This window comes from Buteo buteo, chromosome 29 (genome assembly GCF_964188355.1).
Source record: "Buteo buteo chromosome 29, bButBut1.hap1.1, whole genome shotgun sequence".
Taxonomy (NCBI): Eukaryota; Metazoa; Chordata; class Aves; order Accipitriformes; family Accipitridae; genus Buteo; species Buteo buteo.
Window position 1 is genome coordinate 4067758 of NC_134199.1, and position 21568 is coordinate 4089325.

A 21568-nucleotide genomic window follows, 5' to 3' on the forward strand; every position below is an offset into this window, starting at 1 on the left:
CTATGCTGTTTCATGTACCAGTAGAATCAATCCTTTTCTAGCACCCAAAACAGCCGGACACAGATTTGCAGCTGGAAATAAGGGCCTTAAAAGCCTCAGAAAACTAAAGCATCTCTTTAATCTCTGAAAGAGCATTCCACATACAGCTCTGAGGCAGACATTTCAAATAACAACTGCAAACAACATGTGAGAGTGTCCATTCAACTGGAGTTTGTTTCCCTTTGAAATGTTACCACCTTTTCCTCCAGGAACGTGCTGCATCCACAGTCTGGTCCTGGTAGGGCTGGATTCTCTGCTCTCTCTGTTAAAGAAAGAAAATATTTGGCAGTGACAACAGGTACTGCATGCTGGGCTCTCTTATCACAATACCACACCTAGACAGCCCCAGGGTCTCAGCCAGTGCCATAGGTGACCGCTGGTCATAGGCACCATGGGGCAGATGGCTTCTGTTATGGCACACGTTTTATTACACTGGATGTTGCAGATGTAGCAGCGTTGAAAGAAGAAAAAAAAAGTAACTGTGGTCACAAAGCAACAGTTTCTAACCCAGCTAGCTGGAGCTGCAAAACAAAAACCCAAGTGTTTGGAAAAGCTATTACCACTGCTCTTCAGAGACTGTCATTGTGTTTTTAGATGTGGAGGGGAAGCAGAGATAATTTTAAACTTTCTAAGCTTGAGAGTCTTGGCCACATCTTATGTTTGTGTGCACAACTTTCTAGAAATAGCAGTGTAATACCGGAAATATGTCGACGTAGGTTACAAACAGGTAAATATACATGCTACTAGTGCTTCCTCTGCTGGAAGTGTTCTTAAATGCATCAGTTGGACAGAAATGTCATGACCAAAAGTTGTCTAGTGGTGTGTCCTGTCTTCTGAGAAGAATGAATGGGTTGAACTCAAGTTTCTATAAACCAGAAACTGGAGAAACTGGGAGTGAAAAACTACAGGATGTGTAAGCCGAGATCCCTTTTCCTAACTCCTTATAGCTTGCAGTAATTGAGAAAAATGGCTTAAACTACACCCACTGTGGAACAGCAAAGAATATGCTGTGTTTGCTTGTTGCGTTTGCTTACGTGCACCCATGGGATATTTCTGTTAGCTGCAGGTGCTCTGAATGGTACAGGAGCACTAGGAGCAGGGTGGGAGAACAGTCCCTCAGGTATGAGAGTCTGAGGCACACGGAAGGACCCAAACAACCTGGGTGACAGCAGTCCCCTGTAGCACAGACACCTCCATACTCCTAGGGATTAATTAATACCTAGCCACATTCCTGACAGTGATTTCCAGACATTCAAGAAGCCCGAAATAAAGCAAGGTCCTAGAAGCAATCACAACAGCAAACAAAGGAATGCTGCATTTAATGAGTCTCAAGACACTGCAGGAACAGATTCAGGGTCTAAACATAAAGTAGGGTTAGAGCTCCACCATTGCCAGCACTAAGATGCTGCTGCTCCTGATGTATGTTAACTGAAATAGCCAAATTATCATTCCCTGCCCTGAGAGAAGCACAAACAGCACAACCAAGCTCTAGAATCAGACCACAGCAGGGCACAAGCCTAATGGAGACACAGGCATTCAGAAATGCTCTGCTACGCTGTGGAGAGCAGCAACACCAGCTGCTACGAGCCTGAACACTAAGGCCTGGGGAAGAGGAAGATGAAGCATTGGTAGCCGTTAATGGATATTCAGGACTTACCTGACAGCTTACTTTCGCAGTTTCTTTACGAAGCTGACCTCATCCCGGTTTCTGATGCCATACCTGAACAGAGAGTTCTGCTGTTATATGCCAGTTTCCCAGGAACCATAACCTTTGAAATCCTATAGCCTCCTCTTTCCCAGGGGGAGATGGACTCCTATGATCACATGCTGTGTTCTAATACAGGACAAGTTAAAATTCTTACTTGTGTATGTAGAACATGCTGCCAGCAATGAAGGACCTGATCATCTGCAACACCCCCTGAAATGCAGCACCTATCAATCACGCATGGCTCAGTCTTTCAAGGACAGCTTTGATTAGGGCTGTCTTGCTAAATTTTTGATACTCGAGACAAGCTTTTCTTGCTGGTCTGCACACAGGCTGGCATATCCACTGCTGCTGTATGTAACAGCTAGAGTGCTCGGAAGCACCTCGTGCCTCCTTGCCCTGAGAACGGGCATGGCAAGATGGGAGTCATGGTTGGTGTTGTTAATGGATTGTCTCTGATCAGCGGCTGAGTGGGTCCAGAGCCCAACACGCTTATCCTTGGTTTGCTCTTTGCTTGGCATTCTCCCATCATCCTTCCTACCTTTCTACCTCAGCAGCTCTGCCAAGCCCTCTGTGAGGGTGACCGAGCACTGGAACAGGTTGTCCAGAGAGGGTGCGCAGTCTTCGTTCTTGGAGATATTCAAAACCCAATGGGACGCAGCCCTGAGCAGCCAGCTCTAGCTGACCCTGCTTGTGCAGGGGGTCGGACTAGATGACTTCCAGAGGTCCCCTCCCATCACTTAATGTGTCCTGACCCCAGCCTCTGCTGAGTAGCTGCTCCCCAAGTGCTCTCCCTTCCCCTGGAGATGAACTAATGTGCTTCACGTCCATGACACCATCCCTGGCCTTCTCTGTGTTCTACTCCCCTCACGCTCGTGCTTTTTCTCACTAACCTTGTCTCTGCAGGGTACCTCAGGTACAAGCTTAGTAAGCACAACCTATTCTGCAGGAGTTTGGCATGGACGGCTAAGGGGCAGTATGTCCAAGTGCCTTGGGGTGGTTTGAATGGGACGAACACACTCGGCACAGGATGGTTGTGGCTGAGGAACCACCCGGGGCCTTCCCGTCCCGCAGACACCCTCTCAGCCTGTCAGGGCAGGGCCTGTCCCGCCTCTGTGTGCGGTGCCGGTCCCATCTTGGGGTGCTGGTCCCATCTTCCAAGTCAATTTCAAGTGCAGGACCTAGCTGAGCCAGGGCACAAAGTCCCAAGTTAGCCCTGCCTGTGCAGATGCTGTGTGGACTCCAGCCGGCCTCTCCAGCCCCCAGGACCCAGAAGAGACTGGGTTACTCACTCTCTCAGCTTCTTTCTGTCATCCGCCAGTTTCTCTCCGGCGTAGGTTAAGTGGTACGTCCTCCATATGTACTTCCTAGAGGAAAAACGCTTAGGGAGAGCAGCAGGAGGAACCGCCGGCCGTGGCAGAGCGATGAAGGGGAGGGTGAGCAGCCGGAGCCCCCCAGCCCCCGGGTCCCGCTCACCAGCTGAGGTGCTGGACGCCGCCCTGCCGTGCCTGCCGCAGCTGGACGTGCCGCCGCAGCGCCTTCTTCAGCTCCAGCACCGAGGCGTTCTGCACCACCACCACGGCTGGAGGGCGAGGGGAGAGCCCCGTCAGCGGCCCCCGCCACCCCGCACAGCCCCGCCGGGCCTGGCCTGGCCCCGTCCACCCTCCAGGCCGGCTCCGCCCGCCCGACCCCCCCCGGCCCCGGGACGCACGCATGGTCTCGCCGTCCGCCTTGCAGACCCGCACCGTCATGGCCTGCCCGTACTCCAGCGCCACCTGCGAGCCGATCTCCTCCGCCGTCACCTGCGGGCGGCAGGGAGAAGGCGGGCGAGCGAGGCGGGCCTGAGCCACCCCCCCCCGCCGCCGCCGCCGGCCCCCGGCCCCCCCCCGGCCCCACCTGCGGCGGGAGGTCGCAGAGCAGCGGGTCCTGCACCAGCCGCGCCAGCGCCGCCTGGAAGAGCTCCAGCACCTCGGCGTGCGCCAGCTCCTCCTCGGCCTCCGCCGCCATCGCCGCCGCGCCGGAAGGGGCGGTCGGGGCGCCGCGGAACCGGCGATGCTGCTTTTCTGCCCGGCCTGCGGTAACGTGCTGGTGGCCGAGGAGGGGCCGCGCTGCCACCGCTTCGCCTGCACCACCTGCCCCTACGTGCGCAACGTTACGCGGAAGGTGCCGGGGGGCCGCCGGGCGGTGGTGGTGGGCGGCGGGGGGGGGGGGGTTGGCCCGTTCGGCCCTGACCGGCGGGGTCCCGCAGGTGACGAGCAGAAAGTACCCGCGGCTGAAGGAGGTGGACGACGTGCTGGGCGGCGCGGCGGCCTGGGAGAACGTGGACTCCACGGCAGGTAGGGCCGGGCCGGGCCGGGGGTGGTGGGGGGGGGTCGTCGGGCCGGGCCTCGCCTCGCCTCACGGCGCCGCGCCTCGCCCCCGCAGAGCCGTGCCCCAAGTGCGAGCACCCCCGCGCCTACTTCATGCAGATCCAGACGCGCTCGGCCGACGAGCCCATGACCACCTTCTACAAGTGCTGCAACGCGCAGTGCGGCCACCGGTGGCGGGACTGAGGGTCCCTGGCCGCCCGGGGCCTGAGGAGGGGGCCTGAGGGGGCCGCGGGGCCTGGCTGCCGCGGGAGGGGCCCGGCCCGCTCTCCCCCCCGCAGGGCTGAGGAGGGGGGATCGCCCCCGGCCCCCGCAGCGCAGGCCCCGCCGGGATGGGGTCGGGGTGTCTTCTGCAATAAACGCGTCGCTGTCTGGAAGTACCGGTCTGCTGCGTGGTTGCTTTGAAGCCTGACCTGGAACGCAACGGGGAACGACAGGCAGAGCCTCTGGCAGGGTGCGTGTTCTGCCCGTCCTGGGGCAGGGGGAAGGGTGGAGGTCCCTTCTTTCCGCACACGGGGCCGGGGTTCTGCTGAAAGCACGCATCGTAAACTAACGCCACGCACACCGAGACGCCAGCGTTTAAAATGGACGCGGACCGTAAGCTAACTAAGCTAAAGAATAGTTACCAAACCTGAGCACAGAGCCAGCTGCTGCGCAACAGAACAGAAGGCAAAGCAAAGGTAGAGTGTTACCGCCCGGGCCTTAGGGGCAGGAAGAAAAAAAAGAGAGGGGTCTTTGCTACGACCTGCGAAAACCCCATAAGGTAAAGCAGAAACTATGAACTGCATGCTCTACAAGCACTTAGCGGTAAGAAGAGAATGTACTTAAAGCAGGATCAAAAATTACCCGTGCCTTAACATTAACCTTTATTTTCAGTTTAAATACGCTCAAAAGTAAAAAGGATAAATAACTTAATAAAAACACGATGGAGCACAAATTGTAACATTTAATCTGCATTAACACTCACTCCTACAGGCTAAACCACTTTAACAGGACTCGGCTTTACCTCTTTTATACAGGGATGATCTGCACCCATTTATTCCAATTCACTTCAGAGGGGAACACTCTTCCCAGCCTGAGAGTACAGTCTATTGTAGGCTCATAGTATATTGTTGGGGTTTCGCTCAGTTTGGGATTGTTCAGTTGTTCTTCCATAACTGGCGGAGAAAAGAGCGACACCAGGGAGGGCTTTTTCATGTAGAATCGTCTGATGCAACCAAGAGTTTCCAGACCCTGCAGAAAAATTCACGTATTTTAGCTTGAGCAGTTGCAGCGAAAAAAAGGCACTGAATGCTGTTCTATCCACAGTCTTCTCAGAAACTTGACAATTCATACTAAAAGTGGCTTTGCTTCACCCCCTCAGAAGGCCATGGGGATGGCAAAGATTTACAGCACAGCAAAGCAAGTTCACATAGCTTGATATATGCTCATTTGTTCCTTTCAGCACAGTGGTTGACATCTGGCTCCTGACACAGAACACAGGTTCAACAACAGACCTCAACATTTAGGACCAGTTACAAGTAATTTAAGGCTGGTATAGATGTAAATCCCAGACTTCTGGGTCAGTTCTTGCTAATGGGTTAGCATTCATTCCCACAGCAACAGGCGGCAAGGTGTATTCAGTAATCTTACATAGGTATGCATCTAGATTTACTAATATTTGGTATATTACAGATACAAGCTCTGTCTCTGGTTTCAAAACCAGTTCTTATAAAATTTATTGGTAGAGAAGTTAGATTCAAGATCTCCAGTCTGGAAAATGTACAGGTAATTGCTTGATTTTGTGGATTTGAATTAAAAATGCCTAGGAATCTGTATTGCTGTCCCACATGTGCATGCCTCACCACTACACACTCAGTACTGCAGTCTTAAACCTGTCCCCTGATCCCAGCTACCCTCTTGGCAGTGCTGCTGTGGCATAGGACATATGGACAAGCTGTGCTGGAACACCTAGGAAACAGGATGGTTGCTCAATGTGTGATCAGTAGTATATACAACTTGCAATGTTACCAAAATTTACGAGACTTTGGACAGAACCATGGCATACATACACTGGAATATTGATTTCCAGTGTTAGTAGGGGAAGCCATGCTTATGGGAAGGACTGCAGTATTACTGCTATAATTAAGATTTTGAATCCTTACAGGAAAAAAAAAATATAAAGTCAAGGTTTCATTTGCAAAGTAGCAGTGGTGGCAATCAAGCTTCAAGATGTGGGGAAAAAAACCATGAGAAACTCAAATTTTCTCACCATGTATTCTTTTACAATTAAGGATGTATGCCTTTAAGCCAGTCTGTCAGGACAGAAGGTCTGTTTACAGTATTGTCTAGCACAGACACATTTCAGTCTGAAAGGTATATAAGGAAAAAATTAAGATAAACTCTATGGTGATTAACACTGCATTAAGCAGTCCAGCCTAGTATTTCACAGTGACAAGCCACCACCCTTCGGTAACCAGCTAGAATTTCAACTGCATGTACATCCATTTCAGAAGCAAGCTCAAATTTTAAGATCAGTAATACGGTAATTTCAAGGACAGGTAAAGCAGGCTTCCTTCCTTCCTCATTGTGAACAGCAACTTGCTCTGGCTTTGGTTAATTTACACTAAAGGGAGAAGGTTGCTTTTCATGGTTCATTCACAATTCCCCTTTTTTCCTGGGACTTCCATCACAGTGGTTGCTGACTGTTACATGTGGAAGCTGAACCAGATTAAAGTTCACACAGCTGATGATTCACATACCTGCAGTATCTCTAAGACGGCAACAGGCTGCAGTACCCCCATGTAATGCTGCAACAGCATGTCCTCCGTTATGCCTGGTTTTGTCATGATGTGATAGAGCACAGCTTCCATCATCCCCTTACACACAGGTTTATTCAGATTCCCATCCACAATCCTCCATGGTCTCCCAATGAAGCAGACCTTCTCGCAGGCCCTGCAAAAGATGATTTAAGTTCAGCTCTGTCAGGAGTTACTCCTCTAGCTAGATTTCCCATCATCATAATTTCTGCCTAACAGAGATTCTTATTACATCCATTGCCAGTGTTTGCTCACATGCTAGGTTTAAATTCTGCAGCTGCTCTGAGTGGAGACTGGTGTTAATCTACTAGACAATTTCACAGACCTGAAGTATTTGACACCAGGTGCTCACCACCCCAGAAGCACTTCTAGCACTGTTACACCACCCAACAGTTACCTTGAGTCTTGGATGACCAGGAAAGCTTTGTTTGTTACTAGCTCTAATATCCTCCAAAAGTTATCCAAGACCTGCAAGAGTGCTCAGATAGGAAAGAAATTACTCCTTTTTAGCACTTTGGAGTCGAAAGACAGACCCTGCATGGAAATACACGTTTCCCATGTTGCAGTTTCTCCAGGCCTTTCCTGGGCATGTGGAAGCTGAGGCTTTCTGGCACTGGACTTATTTGTGAAATAAAATTAGTTTTGTTTCTCTGATACTTGGAGCTAGTTGTTTTTTGGGGAATAAACATCTATCAGAGAAATTTTTTCAGCATGCATATGAGCACAAGTAACATTAACAAGAACAATGGAGGAAAACGTGGATTTTCTCCATCATCAATGCTCACTGCCTGTCAGAGCATAAAACTAAGGTTTCCACATCATTTGCTTCCAGATATTATTTTGGTTGTGCTAAGTGTTTAATTATTTTGCAGACATCTCTGTTACTCACCGGTCCCGGGCTGCCTGGGATACATCTGTCATAGAATTTCCTGGAAAGAAAAGAACACATAGTTTTCAATTAACCCAAACACTTCACCTAGTGGAAAGAAAGTAAAAGGTGACTAAGCTGTAAAAACGCAACAGCTTATGTTAGAAAATAACACAAGCAAACCATGCTGCATGTTGTTCTCAGTTGCATGGGGAGTTCTACACTTCCACTCAGACTGCCTTTACCTGTCTGCAGCATACTCTTCTTCCTGCACCTCTTCTCGCAACCACGTCTGTCTACTCCAACCACACCGTTTGTGGTTCCATTCCTAAATCACAGGAACCAGCTTTATTCCTAGAAGTCTGATGACATGGCTGAACAACAGGTAATTCTATGGACTGAAAGAACTGAGTTTCACACAGAGCGCTATGCAGGGTCTCAGCTTGCAAGCACTCACATAGGTTTGTTTAACTTAGTGCTCCTGGTAATCACACGGAAGTTGAGCAGAAGCCCAAGTAGCTGTAGACTTGAGAATGCAAACTGAAGATTTCAGCAGAGTTCAGTTCCAAAGCGAAGGTTGTCTCTGCAACTTCCACTATGCATTATGTCATGGGTTTTAATTACACAATTACTTCATGTAGGTATTTCTACCACACCCAGAGGCTAACAGCTTTGGCTTAAGCACATGTAAACCCTTCAGCTGGCCTTCATCAGGAAGACCAGAAAGAACTCTATGCTTGATAACGTAACTACTATTTTTTCCCTCCTGTGCTACAAACAAGTAGAGGAAGTTAAATCCCAACCAGTACTTTAGTAGTTTCATGTTCCGAACTGCTGAAGTCTATGCTGTTTACACAGCCCCGAGTCTATTTCCTGCAGGAAGGCTCCAATTAAACAATACCAAACTCTGAGATGCTACGGATCAGTCTGCACTGATTCACATGGCAATCTGCACCTCTAAACGTGGCTAATGGCAGATCTTGGCAAAATACCACACAAGCAGTTAGCTTGTGATTCAATCTGAAATCAGAGCTGATAAAAACAAAACCAAAATAAAATCCCCAACAATCTACTTAATGTAAAGCTTGGCAAGAACTACTAGCTATTAAAAAAGAAAACTGGCAGTAAAAAGGACATGAAAATGAAGTCAAATTGGGTTACAAATGAGGCTATTAATCTTCTCACTGGCATGTACTGCTTTCTGGTGAATGGTTTAATGACTTTACAACTTTCAGTCACGGGCAATCTAGTCAAATGTACACCAGTAGCGCTATGTTTTCTAGGTTTAGAGATGTCTAGCCTTTGGACTGAAGCCAGAGATGAGAAACTTCAGATCCAAATACGTTTTTGGAGAAGAGTAAGACATGGAAATGAGTTTCTAAGGAAAACACATTCCTGGACTAGTCATGAACATTCCAGTGTAGTGTTATGCCACTTCATCTGTGAGAAATGAACCTCTCTCTCTGGCACGGCTTCATAAAGAATCTACTATTTGCTTATAAAATGCAGCTACCCATGTGGGATCAACTGATGATGAGCTAGTCTCTACTTCTTGGATGTAGAGTGCTCCTACATACCTTTAGAGGCTCCTGGGTTCTCCTGTAAGTAGGAAAGATCATCATCCTGCTCACTAGCTGATTGTTCAAGGCTAGAGATCTGCTTGTTGTGCTCAGTGTTGAGCTCATCAGTCTCTACTTCAAGTTCTTTGTCCTCAGAACAAGATTTATCTTGTTTTTTGTAAGTGTCCACATTCACAGCATCTGGAACACACACTGGGTGTTCAGCTAGGTGTTCTGTCTGCCCTCCCAGGGAACCTGTTTCTTCATCCATGATTAAAGCTTCCTCCATTGTAACAGGATCAGTAACACCTGCATCAGAGTTATTTTCATTTGCACTTTTCAAACCACTCTGTGAACCCTGGCAGAGTTGACTGGCGTCTTGAAGGACATCAGTTTGAGTCTTACATCTCTTTCTTGGGGGTTCTTCGTCACTGACAGACTGTGCGCCTTTTCCCAGCTGCTCCTCCTCTCTTGAACATTCCTCTCCCTTCTTTGGTTCTGATGGCAGGCAATCCTGCTGTACATCTGGGAGAGTGGTGTCTGCACCTTGCTGATCAGAATCGTCTGGTTTATTCTTCAAACATACTGAATGTAATAGCCATGGCTTGGAAAATACTATTGCAACCAGTCTTACTGCATAGCCTCCTACTTCTAAGACCTGCTGCATTTCAATAAGGTCCTATAAAAAAAAAAGCCAACACAAAAATTGTCTCAGGAGCTTTCACTGGAAAATGTCAGTTTAACCAAATATCAGGGAATTGCCATCTTTAACTGGCAGCAAAGAAAGAGGAAGAGCTTAGTAGAATATTCAAATTTCTGTCTTGCTGCACTGAAAAGATGTTTTGCCCCTTAAACTTTTCTGCAACTACAGCACAAAACATTTTTGTTCAGCTTAAATTAAGTTAAAAACTGGGAAAGAGTATTTTGCTTCCAAAGGTGAATGTTGGTACCTCTACGTTTCTGAAACAGTTCATTCCTATCTTTCAGCAAGTGCTGCTTTAATTTTTGGCCTTCTTAACTCTGAGGCGAGATTGCTATCAGGTATTGGTATGTGATCTCTTGCCTAATGTAAATAGCTTTGTTCAATTTACATTTGCTTCCTACAGTCTGTAAGATTGTCCTATTTCAGGGGAATACTAAGCATACAAACATTAATGTATGGAAAGCAGCTGGCTGTAAAACCACCTGAATGTACTGCTCCAAGCTCCTGGTGCGTTCAGGTTCCGCCTCTTCGTAGCTGCAGAAACGTTTGCTCAGCTCAGCTTTGCAAATTCCAAAGTGGGAAGTTGCCTCTATTGCATTACGGATCTCCAAAACAGCAGCTACGTCTCTGGGATTATAGCCATAACGTTCTATACACCCATGAAGAAACTGATCAACCTCATAATTTTCTTCCTGGACTTTTATCAGCCTGGTAAAAGTTTCAGGGAGGCAGGAGACTCCCACAACCATGTCATCAAGCAGAGAGGAAACTGCAAAGCAAATAAAAAACAAGTGTATAAGCTGTGAAGCAGTTGTTACTATGCAATACACTACAGAAAGATAAATATTCTGAGACAGACAAACAGATTAGAGGTGTTCTAGACTATTCCAATTAAAAATCAGAGCTCAGTTTTCCATCTTCATTGCTGCAGTTTCCTTTTTTCTTTCTGCCTTACATATTTGTCTCTGAGAAGACCTGTAGAAGAAGAGCAAGTTGGTTTACCAGGGCTTACCCCTCCTATCAAAGTGAAGTATTGCTGAAAGACAGTGTAGACTTACGGGTATTCTCTCTAACAGTGGGTCAGCTTAACTCTAAGTTAATGAGGGAATTTTCTCCTCTTTTCTTGAAGAAGGTCAAGTGAAAAGTCTAGGGCAAGGAAATGCTATGGACAACTCTATTAATTGAAAAATTGGAAGCAGCTGATCCATGGCAGAAAGCTATTGGCCAAATATGGTACAAACTACAAGCTGACAATATCTTAGTACAATTAGTGTAACAAAGCATCTCTGTGTTTGGAGACAGGTCCATCGCTGCACAAAACTGACCCCCACTGTACAGAGTATTCAGAATTTGAAGCAGCGTAACACCTTTTTCCAGTCCTGGATGATTAGAGGGTAGCTTTGGCCCTGTTCTTACCTGCTCCCCACCCTTTTATCTGCAGGCTGCCTTTACATCATGCCTTGTGGGACACTCATATGACAGCTGCACTTCTTTGACAGGCAAGGAAAAATGAGAACAACTGTAATGAGCCATCAGCTCAGCAGACCTGGAGGGCATGTGTGGCAGCAGAGATATGAGAAAGAATTTCTATTACCTCTATGACAACAGCAATAAGAATGGGCAGGGACAGCACTAGACCTTCCAAACTAAAGAGCTAAACAACTGAAGGCTTTCCTGGGTACATCTGCATTACAGGTGAAAGGAAGATGCTCTTGAAGAAGGTGGAGTGCTGATAAATTGCAAATATTCAAGCTCTAAATATTATCAAAATGTTTTAAATTACTGTAGGTAAAAGGCCAGAGATTGGACACCACTATTTCAGGCACTTGCATGAGACAAGTAAATGTGAATTTCCATTCAAGGAGCTCTGAAAGATTTTCTTTTCTCTTTACAGAGAGGAAAGCCTGGGTGTGACATAATATGGTATTTTAAGTTGCAGAAGGGACTGAAAAACCTCCTGGAGAAGGGATAACAGAGCAGAGGACAGATTCCCTCTTTGGATTAATAGTTTCACACAACATGGAATACAGGCTAGGACTTGTTACCAACAAAAGGTGCCTCTATAAGTCAACCACCTGTTTGCTTTAAGTCAGGAGACAAAGCATTACAAGGCAAACTGCATGTATAATAACAAAAGAATGTTCCTATTAAGAGGCTTTGTTCAAATCAGTTCCTCAGCTGATGAGTTCACTATCTTTCCTGCTCCAACCCTCTTCTGTGCAAGTTAGGGCAAACAGAAACTAACCTGGAGAGCTGAGTCTTCCTGGAACTGGCGTACATCGCAGCTTAACCTTCACTTGGCAGGAATTGACCACGATATTGTCACTGGGACTCAGGTTGCGCGTGCTGACAATTCCAGGGGCATAGTAGCCTCTCATCAGTAAGTAATTGGTATGAGATGCTTGACGAGCTTTTACTTCTATTCTCCGTTTGCCTCCAGAGCTGTCATCTAAGTCATCATCATCGTCATCATCATCCTCAAGTCCTTCTTTTCCCAAACTACAGCAAACAGACATGTTTTGTTTGTTTGTTGTTTTTTTTGTTTTCTTTTTTTTCCCCAAAATAAGAAAGGGACTCATTACACTGAGCAAAGCAAGAACACATGTGATTCTGCATTCTAGTATTTAGTCATGAACAACTGCGGGTATGTCCATGGCAGGCTGATTTAAAGTGCCGAGAACAAGCAACTACAGAAAAGAAAATACACTAAAAATCCCTGGAAAAGGAAACTCACTCTCTCTTTTTTGCATGCATGTTGAAATGAACCCAAAATGTCTCAGCTTACAGTGCTGAACCTCTTTGGTTCAGCAGACACTTCATCATGAGGGAACATCTGTCAGAGCACAAAGGCTGAGACCATAAGGGTTACTGCAGTAGAGGGCAGACTGTTTATTTTTAAGGAAGAAAAGGGGAAGAATGAATTACGGACCAAAGACTTCAGTTACTTAAAAAAAAAACCCCAACACAAAACTGCAGACAGCCTCTAAGTAAAGAAAGAGTAGTAGTAGCAGCCAGGATAAATTTCCCAGAAACAAACTTAGAGAAATCAACACTGTTTCTTTCCAGGACACAATAAGAGCCATTATGGATAAAGGTGAAGGCTCTGAACAACCTGATCTAACTCTAAAGTTGCCTCTGTTTTAAGCAGGTTATACCAGAGGCAACCAAAGGTTCCTTCCAGCCTTTTCTAACATGAGTTAGACTTTATGTACCTTCTCTTAAAAGATATTTAAACCCAAAAGGGAACACATCATTTAGAAAAAATAATGCAAGTACATAACCAGTTGGAAAACTGGACTCAGATGCCTGTACTCAGAAACGGGACTAAGTCCAGGGTTCAATGTATTTTTGCTAATGACCTGGGTGATAAAATAGCTCATTAAGTTTGCATAGGATCACCGAACTGGAGAGACTGCAAGTATATGAGAAGACAGGATTTGCATTCAGAACATTATCAGCAAACTGGAGAAATAGTCTGGAAAAGAGCAGGAAGCAATTTCATATGGACGAATGCATGTTATTTCTATTATAGTATAATACAGTATGCACCTGTCCCTCCTCACTAAGAAGAAACAGTTAACTAACTAAAGGAAAAGAAACTTATTAGAGTGAATCACAAGCTGTACATGAATCACTGCACTGGGGGGTTTTGGCTCGGGTTTTTTTGGCAAGACCATGGCCATTCATCATCTTGGGATGTATTAACAGGCATATCACCTATATAATATGATGTAATTGGCACAGACCTACCTGCAAGAGCATGGCATTCGTTTTTTGACATCACAGTTTAGTGCAGAGGAAAATAATGAGACAGAGAGAGATCTGGATAACTTGAATAACGTACCAAAAACAGAAGTAAAGGAACTGAGGCTGCTCATTTTAAAGAATAACATATATTATGGGAGGAGGACTATGATAACAATCTTCAAATTGGTAATAAGCTGCTCTAAAGAGAAAGAGAAACAAGTATTTTCCATGTATGTATACAACAGGAAGCAACAGGTTAAACTACAGCAAGAGATTTTAGTTGCACTCTAAGAAACACATGATGATTGTAAGGATAACTATTCATAGGATTAGACTGCCTAGGGAGAGAGTTTCAATTTCAGTGGTATGCAATTACTGGAGGCTTAAAAAATAAAAATAAAAAAATCAAAGAGGAGACAACACATAGAACTGCTATTGTGGAGACAGGTTTCACCGATAAAGCTGAAACCTTGTTACTAATCCTTCTTAGTCTTTGAAATGGGAAGGTACAACGTTGATGGAAATGCTCATTGGTAGAATGCACACTGCTCTCCCTTCCACATTAGCTCTGATGGCAATGAAATGCCTAGCAATTTAAATGTCACATCTGTGAAGACAAATGCAGTCCAAGGCTATAATGACAGGCACTAACTAAAGTGCCATTAAGTCTTCAGAATGCTCCCTCAGAAAGAAAAATCTAAACAATATCACAGTAAAACATGCCACAATACAGTGCAGAAAATGCTAATGCCTGTCCAATTTCGTTCAAGTTACCCCCAAACCATATTTACTAATAGGAATAACAGTGTTTACCTTTTTATCACTTCATTTTCCACCATAGTGCTGTCCACCACAACTATCTGCTCTGGGATTCTCACATTCACAGATACAAGTCCCAGGGAGAATAGGGAAAGCATCGCCACACACTGGCCACCAGGTCCATCCATAGGAAATGCAATCATGCCTTCTGATGCTTTGTTTTCTTGATCTTTAAATGAGAAGTTATCTGGCTGGTCTGATTTTTCAGCATCCTTGAGCTTCTCTAGGAACTGAAAGGACTCTGTACAAATTGTACTGGGAAATCGCCATGTAAAAACTCTGGACAAAGAGACAAATTTGAAGCAGCACAAATCTTTCACAATCTGTTCTTACCGTATATGAATTTTAGATCCATGGTAGCACAGAGCAGCCAAGTAGCTGAAGTTCCACCCTAGAGCTGGTGACCAAGTACCTTCTACATCTGCTTTCACAGTCCTTTTACTAGTTCCAGAACATTAGGTATTTATACACCACGTAAAGGTCAGGTACTATATAGCAAATCAAAGCAAAGATGTCATCTGCTTGAGCACTGAATACATTTACAGTTAAACTCTTCTCCCCCACCCCTGACATCCAGGTACAGTGCAGCACAAAGTAACTGGAGAGGAAAAGCAAACAACCATCAGAATGACAAGAGTGCTACAGAAATCCTTCCACCACATCTAGAACTTTGGTGCTACCTCTCCTCTCCATATGTCTTTGTAAAGGCTTGTCCAGCAAACTCGGCTCTATTCCCCGTACAGCCCTAACTGCTAACTGAACAAAGGGCTAACATACATAGATGTTACCTCCACCTCTTCAGCTTCAGCTGTGATGGCCAGGTTCCTTGCTCTAGATATGTCACGTGTATTGTCTCCTCCACACCAAGCATGCCTGGGTATATTCTTTTATTTGCTCAAACATAAACAGTGACCTTTCTGACACCCACCTGTAGTAACTCTGAGACAGCTGATAGGACATGGGGACAAAAGGCAAAGCCCGGCTTTTCTTTGGACCCAATGTGTGGTTTACTCGACGGCGATTGACCAAGCTTCTCTTCTGACACTCTAGGAAAGCCTTCACAAGAATGTCATCCCGGTACTCCCGGTACAAACGAAATGTCTGCAAAAAAGGCCCGTTCAGTGTAAAAGGCAGTGTTAGCTCTGAATCCACTGTTAGACTCATCTACTTGAGGTTTACATTAACTAAATGATTATGAAGCTGCAAGCCAGAATGTAAATGATACATATAAATTTACTTAACTACACTATTCTATTCCTTTTATGGGCTTCCAGGCTCTCCACAGTAAATGCCAATTAACTAAATACTATAGATCACTTGATATTCAAAATGGGATCAGGCTCCCACTAGAATTATATATGTAAAAAATGCTCATCTGCAACACATTTTGGTAGATTCTTCCCATCATTTTACCAGGAACACATGCTTCTATGAACTTGGCTTTCTAGGCTCCACTCTTGCCTGCTGATGAGATATTAAACTCCCTTTGAACTTCTAACTTTATTTTTTTAAGTGCCTGACTGATAGATGATATATTTTTGTGGTCCCCAATGCTGGAGAGGCTCCCCAACACCAATGTCAGCTGGATACTAGCACTGCCTTTGTGATATCTCCTCCAAACTGTAATTCCAACTGCTCGAGTGGGCACTAAATCATGATACAGTTTGACCCAATTGAAGAGATGTGGTGTTTATTTAATATGTTTTTTTGGGGATTGCTTCAACCTCACATCTTGCAATCTCATCCTCAGAGAGAAAAGCAACATACAGAAAATCTGCCTAGAATATACCATTTCCTAAAAGCAGAAGAGAATAATCCCCACAGAATGGATACAAATCTAAGTTTCTGGGTTTCTTTTCTCCCATTTGAAAAAGGCATATATCAAGGTAGGAAGGACAAACTCTGTAGGGTTGTACAACCAGTAAAGTTTAGTCCAGATACTGTACCTGAAACGACTGGCAAGATTTCATCTGGTTATCCGAGAGTGCCAAAGTGCTCTGAATCAAATTCTGTAGCACTAGAAAATGAATATCATAGACACTGAAAGAAAAAATGGGTTTATTCACAATGATTTAAGCATGAGTTACCTGACTATGAAACTAGCACAAAAATATACAAACTCAATCACCTGCTTCTGAAATAGATGCATAAAGGCATGAGATCACTCCAGCTGAGGATCATTGATGTAAAGGAGCCCGTTACGTTCTTCCCTGACCTTCCACCCTGACTTTTTGGATCAGTCCAGATAATCAGACACAAAACAAAGTTCTCTTTGTTAACATCTCCTCCTCTTAAGGTATAGCACCCACACAGAAAACATACACTGTTGTCCTAATGATAACAGAACACTACTTTGAGAAGGGCATTGCTGCTGTCATTTTGTTCATCAAATCTATAAGCTATGTCAGAGGTCCCTACAGCCTTGTGAGAGTATTTTCCTATTAATAAATTTATACACTGCAACAAACAGATGAAAAACATACTGAATTAGAAGACTAAGTATGACTCTCACAGATGTGAGGACTGACATGATCTTGGAAACCTAATGGGAAAAAATGGCGCTACTGCTACTCACCTGCTTAGACTATCCTCTTTTGTGTTTTGACTTGTGTCTTCTCCAATCGCCAAAACTCGAAATCTAGTTAAGGGAAGGGAAAGGAAAACACTGAAACAAAAGTAATATTCTGTGGTTTTGCATCAGCCCTGAAACCCAGAGGCTGACAAGTGCAACTGCTAACAAGGCAAGTGCTGAAACAGCACAAGGGAACTATCTGCTCCAGCAGCCCTGGGTGTAATTGTCAAAAATTAAAGGAACTGTTCAGATCAAATCTCCCCCACTCCACTAAACTGTCTGCTGACAGGAGATAAAACAAATGGACAGAAGACAGTACAGGACTGTATGGATTTGCTATTGTATTGACGTTTTAGACTTCCAGTTACCATCAGCAGCAGTTCTGCTCTAACATACAGCTCTTCACAAAGTAAGAAAATTTATAAAGGTGCTAAATTTGTTATCATAAAATAGTTTGAGATCCAAATTTTCACACTTCTCTCCAAGTGTTATTCATCACGAAAGAGCTTGATGATCTGGGGCTGGAGAATGCTATACAAGGCTGAGTGCTCTTCTGTATCAACAGTTTTAGCAGCACTGACATGATTTAGCTGAGCAACCAGCTACAAATTGTGATATAAAATGGGGCTGGTTAATCTGGAGAATGGTAAAGGGAAGTCTTCTATTGCATTAAAACGTTATACCTGAGTACCAACATCTCTAATAGCAAAGTTGAGGATTTGACAATTTATGAAAATCTGACATTGTGAATTTCTGGTTTACAAAGTCTTATTTAGGAAAATGGGAATGGTTTAAAATAAGCAAGCATGTGCAAATAACTGAAAATTAGTTATATGTATTTAGGAAGTATGGATTTGAAAGAAATGTTGCTTGTTGTATTTACTGAAACTTCTTTTGATACTAAGAGTACAAGTAACAGAGGGTGTAAATCATGCATAGCAGAGAAGAGGTCTACTCTGAATTGCCCTCCTCTCTCCCTGTCTCAGCCCATGTGCAGAGTCAAAAGTACCTGGAATACCTAAAATACCTGGAAAAGGGCACCTAAAATACCTGGAAAAGAGTTCCTGCAAAGTATCAGGAATCTCAAGCTTGGGATTCCCCAGAGTTGAACTGAATTTCTCTTTCAGCCTTTCCACAAATTCTTTAAACTCCTTTGCGCAAACCTTTGAAAACACGAGATAGAAATGTTATCAACCTCAATTTCTTAGACTGGGAAAAGACCCTCTACTTTTAAAGTGTTCATAGAATATTCTAGTAGACATATCTGGTTTTGAATTATCAAATCAGAAACAGTATACCAGACAAGAAAATGCATCAAAAAAGCTCTGTGGAGATTGTGTGTGCTGATTTACTTAACAGTTGCAGGTTCTGTCTGTAACCATGCTTACAGCTACATGCAACCCACCACGCACATATTTTCTGAAAACAATTACACTGAATTAACAGTATAAGATCTCTTGCTAGAACTTTGTTTAAGCTTCTGCTTAAGTCTTTTTTTCCTCTTCATACCCTTCACAATCTTTATCATGTTCTCCATTAAGTCTGTTTGTACAGTCATGGCTTGGAGGACACCTGTTAACACTAGAGGAATGGTCCTGTATCTCTCTGGAAACATGTTTTTATTTGCTTCCAAAGACAGACTTTAGGGATGGGGACACATGCATTTATTTCAGCAATGTCTCATCAGTGAACAACTATTCTTCCTTGAAACAAAAATGAATCTAACAGAACTGGTTGGGATTTTCTGACAATAATATGACTTGTCATTCCTGAAAAAGAACAAAGAAAATCTTGGTGTGACATTGTCCCAGTTGTGAAAAAGTTTTGAAATTCAAAATCAAATTGCTTGCACTCAAAGTGTAAACAACTTTTCAATTTGAAATTGTGGTTGATTTAAGCCATAAAAAGCTCAAAAATCAAACTTTTGACCAATCAAATCAAGGCTTCTCTCAGATAATTTGCTCACATTCCTGCACTCAACCACAGAAGCTAAGGCAATATTTCAACGTGTGCCAGAATAAAAAATAAGAAATTATAGAGCAAAAATGTTTTCTTGCTCAGATAACAAGGAGGCTGAGAGGATTAAAAAACCCCTAAAAAAATCAGTGCACATAGATGCTCAGTCATGCATGTTTATAAACAAGCATATTGAAAAAAACAAAATTTTTGTTGCACAGCAGTAATGTTTATGTGCCTTTGAAAGGCTGCCTGGGTCCACTTTACTCTCAAAATAGCAATGATGCTGCATTTTTACGATGATGCTATTTTTAACATAGCTAAGGGTATGAGGGAGAGATAAGATATGAAATCACAGTAATTAAAACAGTGCAAGAACTCAGTAATCCAAACAGCGTAAAGTACTCTATGACCTTTAGAATACTTCCCTCCTACCTGTGGATCTTCATAATTATTTTCTCTATTCATGAAATCTTCAATGAGGGCTTTATCTTGGTAAACCTCAGCAAGGCAAACTCTGCAACAGATACAATTGAATGTGTTGTACATAGTTGAAATTTCCCCAATTCAATATACATTTTATAGCACTAGGGTGCAAAAAAGTTGAAATTTATATTCACATGAAATCAGACAACAATGTAGAAGGAGCATATGCCTTCACTTAATTTCAGGAGAACTTAGCCTATACCTAGAACATAGACAGAAACCTTCTTACTTATAATTAAGATAGGTCTGTGGATTTCTGACAATGTAACGAGCTCTTCGTCCAACAGAATGAGAAGTTTTATCAAGGGACTCCTCAAAGCTGGCATGCATGATATCCCGAACTACTTGCCATGGAACAAAGGGCCCTTTTACCTGTGTGAAGAACAAAAGCACTTGGAGTTAAACTTCAGCTTTTACGTTGTCCTGGTTTCAGCTGGGATAGAGTTAACTGTCTTCCTAGTAGCTGGTACGGTGCTATGTTTTGAGTTCAGTATGCAAAGAATGTTGATAACACTGATATTTTCAGTTGTTGCTAAGTAGCGTTTAGACTAAAGTCAAGGATTTTTCAGCTCCTCATGCCCAGCCAGCGAGAAAGCTGGAGGGGCACAAGAAGTTGGCACAGGACACAGCCAGGGCACCTGACCTGAACTGGCCAACGGTGTATTCCATACCATGGGACGTCACATCCAGTATAGGAACTGGGAAGTGGGGGTGGGGAATCACCGCTCGGGGACTAGCTGGGTGTCAGTTGGCGGGTGGTGAGCAATTGTACTCCACATCATTTGTACATTCCAATCCTTTTATTACTACTGTTGTCATTTTATTAGTGTTATCATTATTAGTTTCTTCTTTTCTGTTCTATTAAACTGTTCTTATCTCAACCCACAAGTTTTACTTCTTTTCCCGATTTTCTCCCCCATCCCACTGGGGGGCGGGGGGGGAAGTGAGCGAGTGGCTGTGTGGTGCTTAGTTGCTGGCTGGGGTTAAACCATGACACACGTATACGAATGATGGTTAAAACCAGGATGAATTCCTAGGACTGATGAAATGTGTGTTCAGTACTTAGACCCCTTAAATAGAGGTCCTATTAAATACCTTTGCATTTAGCACATGACTAGCAATTCGGCACAGCATGAGCAGACTGTCTTCTTGCACTGTCCAGGTGACACGCAGACGTGTCATTCTCTGCAGGGCACTCTGGTCAGCTTCATCGTGGTAGCGGAGTCTTTTGCTTTTTTCTACAGAATCGTCTTCTAAAAAATACAGAAAAAACCAAAAAAACCCAGTCAGTTATCTCAGCACTACATATTTTGATTAATTCAAACTATCACAGGCAGTAGCAGCACCAATTGGAGTTTATAAGAATAAAAGACAAAAGCAGAGAAGGAAGTAGCAGTTGAGAAAGTAAAATGCATTAATACCTCTCCCAGGAATGAGAAAACAAGCACTTTAGTTAGCAAACTGATTACCTAGAGCATCATACCATAAAGCATCTTTAAGCCAGCTATCAAAAGTTGATAGTGAATTGCAAGGAGTTAATCTGGCATAGACACGATTAGAATTTCTTTAGTTTGTACAGTACAGTAGTGCAATCATGATTCACACACAGGTAACAGTTACAGCATGCTGCTCTTTTTCTCCAGAGCTAGTATACAGCCCCAGGACATCTGAACCTCTTCACTAAAAGAGGCAACCCAAAGAGATGCCAGTAAGTTTCCATTTCCCACACTATGACAGTCATGTCAACTTCCCTAAAGCAACTTACAGCAGGTATATGCATTAAAAAGAATGCTTCTTTTTCCTGATTGTCCTGGTTTCAGCTGGGATAGAGTTAACTGTCTTCCTAGTAGCTGGTGCAGTGCTATGTTTTGTGTTCAGTATGTGAAGAATGTTGATAACACACTGATGTTTTCAGTTGTTGCTCAGTAGTGTTTAGACTATAGTCAAGGA

The 21568-nt window shown here is 44.0% G+C and overlaps 3 protein-coding genes across 4 annotated transcripts in view; 1 reads left to right on the top strand and 2 right to left on the bottom strand.

Moving 5' to 3' along the window:
- Positions 1-94: 94 nt before the first annotated feature.
- SNRNP25 (small nuclear ribonucleoprotein U11/U12 subunit 25) lies at positions 95-3773 on the bottom strand. The gene is made up of 6 exons (XM_075059434.1): positions 3641-3773; positions 3456-3546; positions 3221-3326; positions 3037-3111; positions 1697-1759; positions 95-301 (listed from the first exon to the last, which is right to left on the bottom strand). The coding sequence occupies exons 1-5, from the start codon at positions 3749-3751 to the stop codon at positions 1705-1707; spliced, it is 438 nt and encodes a 145-aa protein (XP_074915535.1). The 5' UTR covers positions 3752-3773; the 3' UTR covers positions 95-301; positions 1697-1704.
- Position 3774: 1 nt separating this feature from the next.
- Positions 3775-4973, top strand: POLR3K (RNA polymerase III subunit K). The gene is made up of 3 exons (XM_075059435.1): positions 3775-3907; positions 3993-4080; positions 4169-4973. The coding sequence occupies exons 1-3, from the start codon at positions 3797-3799 to the stop codon at positions 4294-4296; spliced, it is 327 nt and encodes a 108-aa protein (XP_074915536.1). The 5' UTR covers positions 3775-3796; the 3' UTR covers positions 4297-4973.
- The window catches only part of GTF3C1 (general transcription factor IIIC subunit 1), a 45351-nt gene continuing 28735 nt past the window's right edge, over positions 4953-21568 (bottom strand). For both annotated transcript variants that reach the window (XM_075059427.1, XM_075059426.1), the window contains exons 24-37: positions 20714-20871; positions 19848-19990; positions 19568-19649; positions 18227-18339; positions 17180-17242; positions 16551-16644; positions 15533-15705; positions 14599-14883; positions 12284-12537; positions 10521-10807; positions 9354-10014; positions 7798-7837; positions 6852-7044; positions 4953-5343 (exon numbers count right to left, since the gene is read on the bottom strand). In XM_075059427.1, coding sequence (XP_074915528.1) covers positions 5122-5343; positions 6852-7044; positions 7798-7837; positions 9354-10014; positions 10521-10807; positions 12284-12537; positions 14599-14883; positions 15533-15705; positions 16551-16644; positions 17180-17242; positions 18227-18339; positions 19568-19649; positions 19848-19990; positions 20714-20871 — 2768 coding nt within the window. In that variant the 3' untranslated portion in view covers positions 4953-5121. The remainder of the gene's footprint in view (positions 5344-6851; positions 7045-7797; positions 7838-9353; positions 10015-10520; positions 10808-12283; positions 12538-14598; positions 14884-15532; positions 15706-16550; positions 16645-17179; positions 17243-18226; positions 18340-19567; positions 19650-19847; positions 19991-20713; positions 20872-21568) is intronic.

What these genes read in the sequence shown, in the direction of transcription:
- POLR3K (XM_075059435.1), top strand. Translation starts at nt 3,797, where the DNA reads ATGCTGCTTTTCTGCCCGGCCTGCGGTAACGTGCTGGTGGCCGAGGAG. An exon ending in TGCGCAACGTTACGCGGAAG is followed by an intron (nt 3,908 to 3,992) that starts GTGCCGGGGGGC and finishes GGGGTCCCGCAG; the next exon opens with GTGACGAGCAGAAAGTACCC. An exon ending in GAACGTGGACTCCACGGCAG is followed by an intron (nt 4,081 to 4,168) that starts GTAGGGCCGGGC and finishes TCGCCCCCGCAG; the next exon opens with AGCCGTGCCCCAAGTGCGAG.
- SNRNP25 (XM_075059434.1), bottom strand. Translation starts at nt 3,751, where the DNA reads ATGGCGGCGGAGGCCGAGGAGGAGCTGGCGCACGCCGAGGTGCTGGAG. An exon ending in TCTGCGACCTCCCGCCGCAG is followed by an intron (nt 3,547 to 3,640) that starts GTGGGGCCGGGG and finishes TGCCGCCCGCAG; the next exon opens with GTGACGGCGGAGGAGATCGG. An exon ending in GGCGGACGGCGAGACCATGC is followed by an intron (nt 3,327 to 3,455) that starts GTGCGTCCCGGG and finishes CTCGCCCTCCAG; the next exon opens with CCGTGGTGGTGGTGCAGAAC.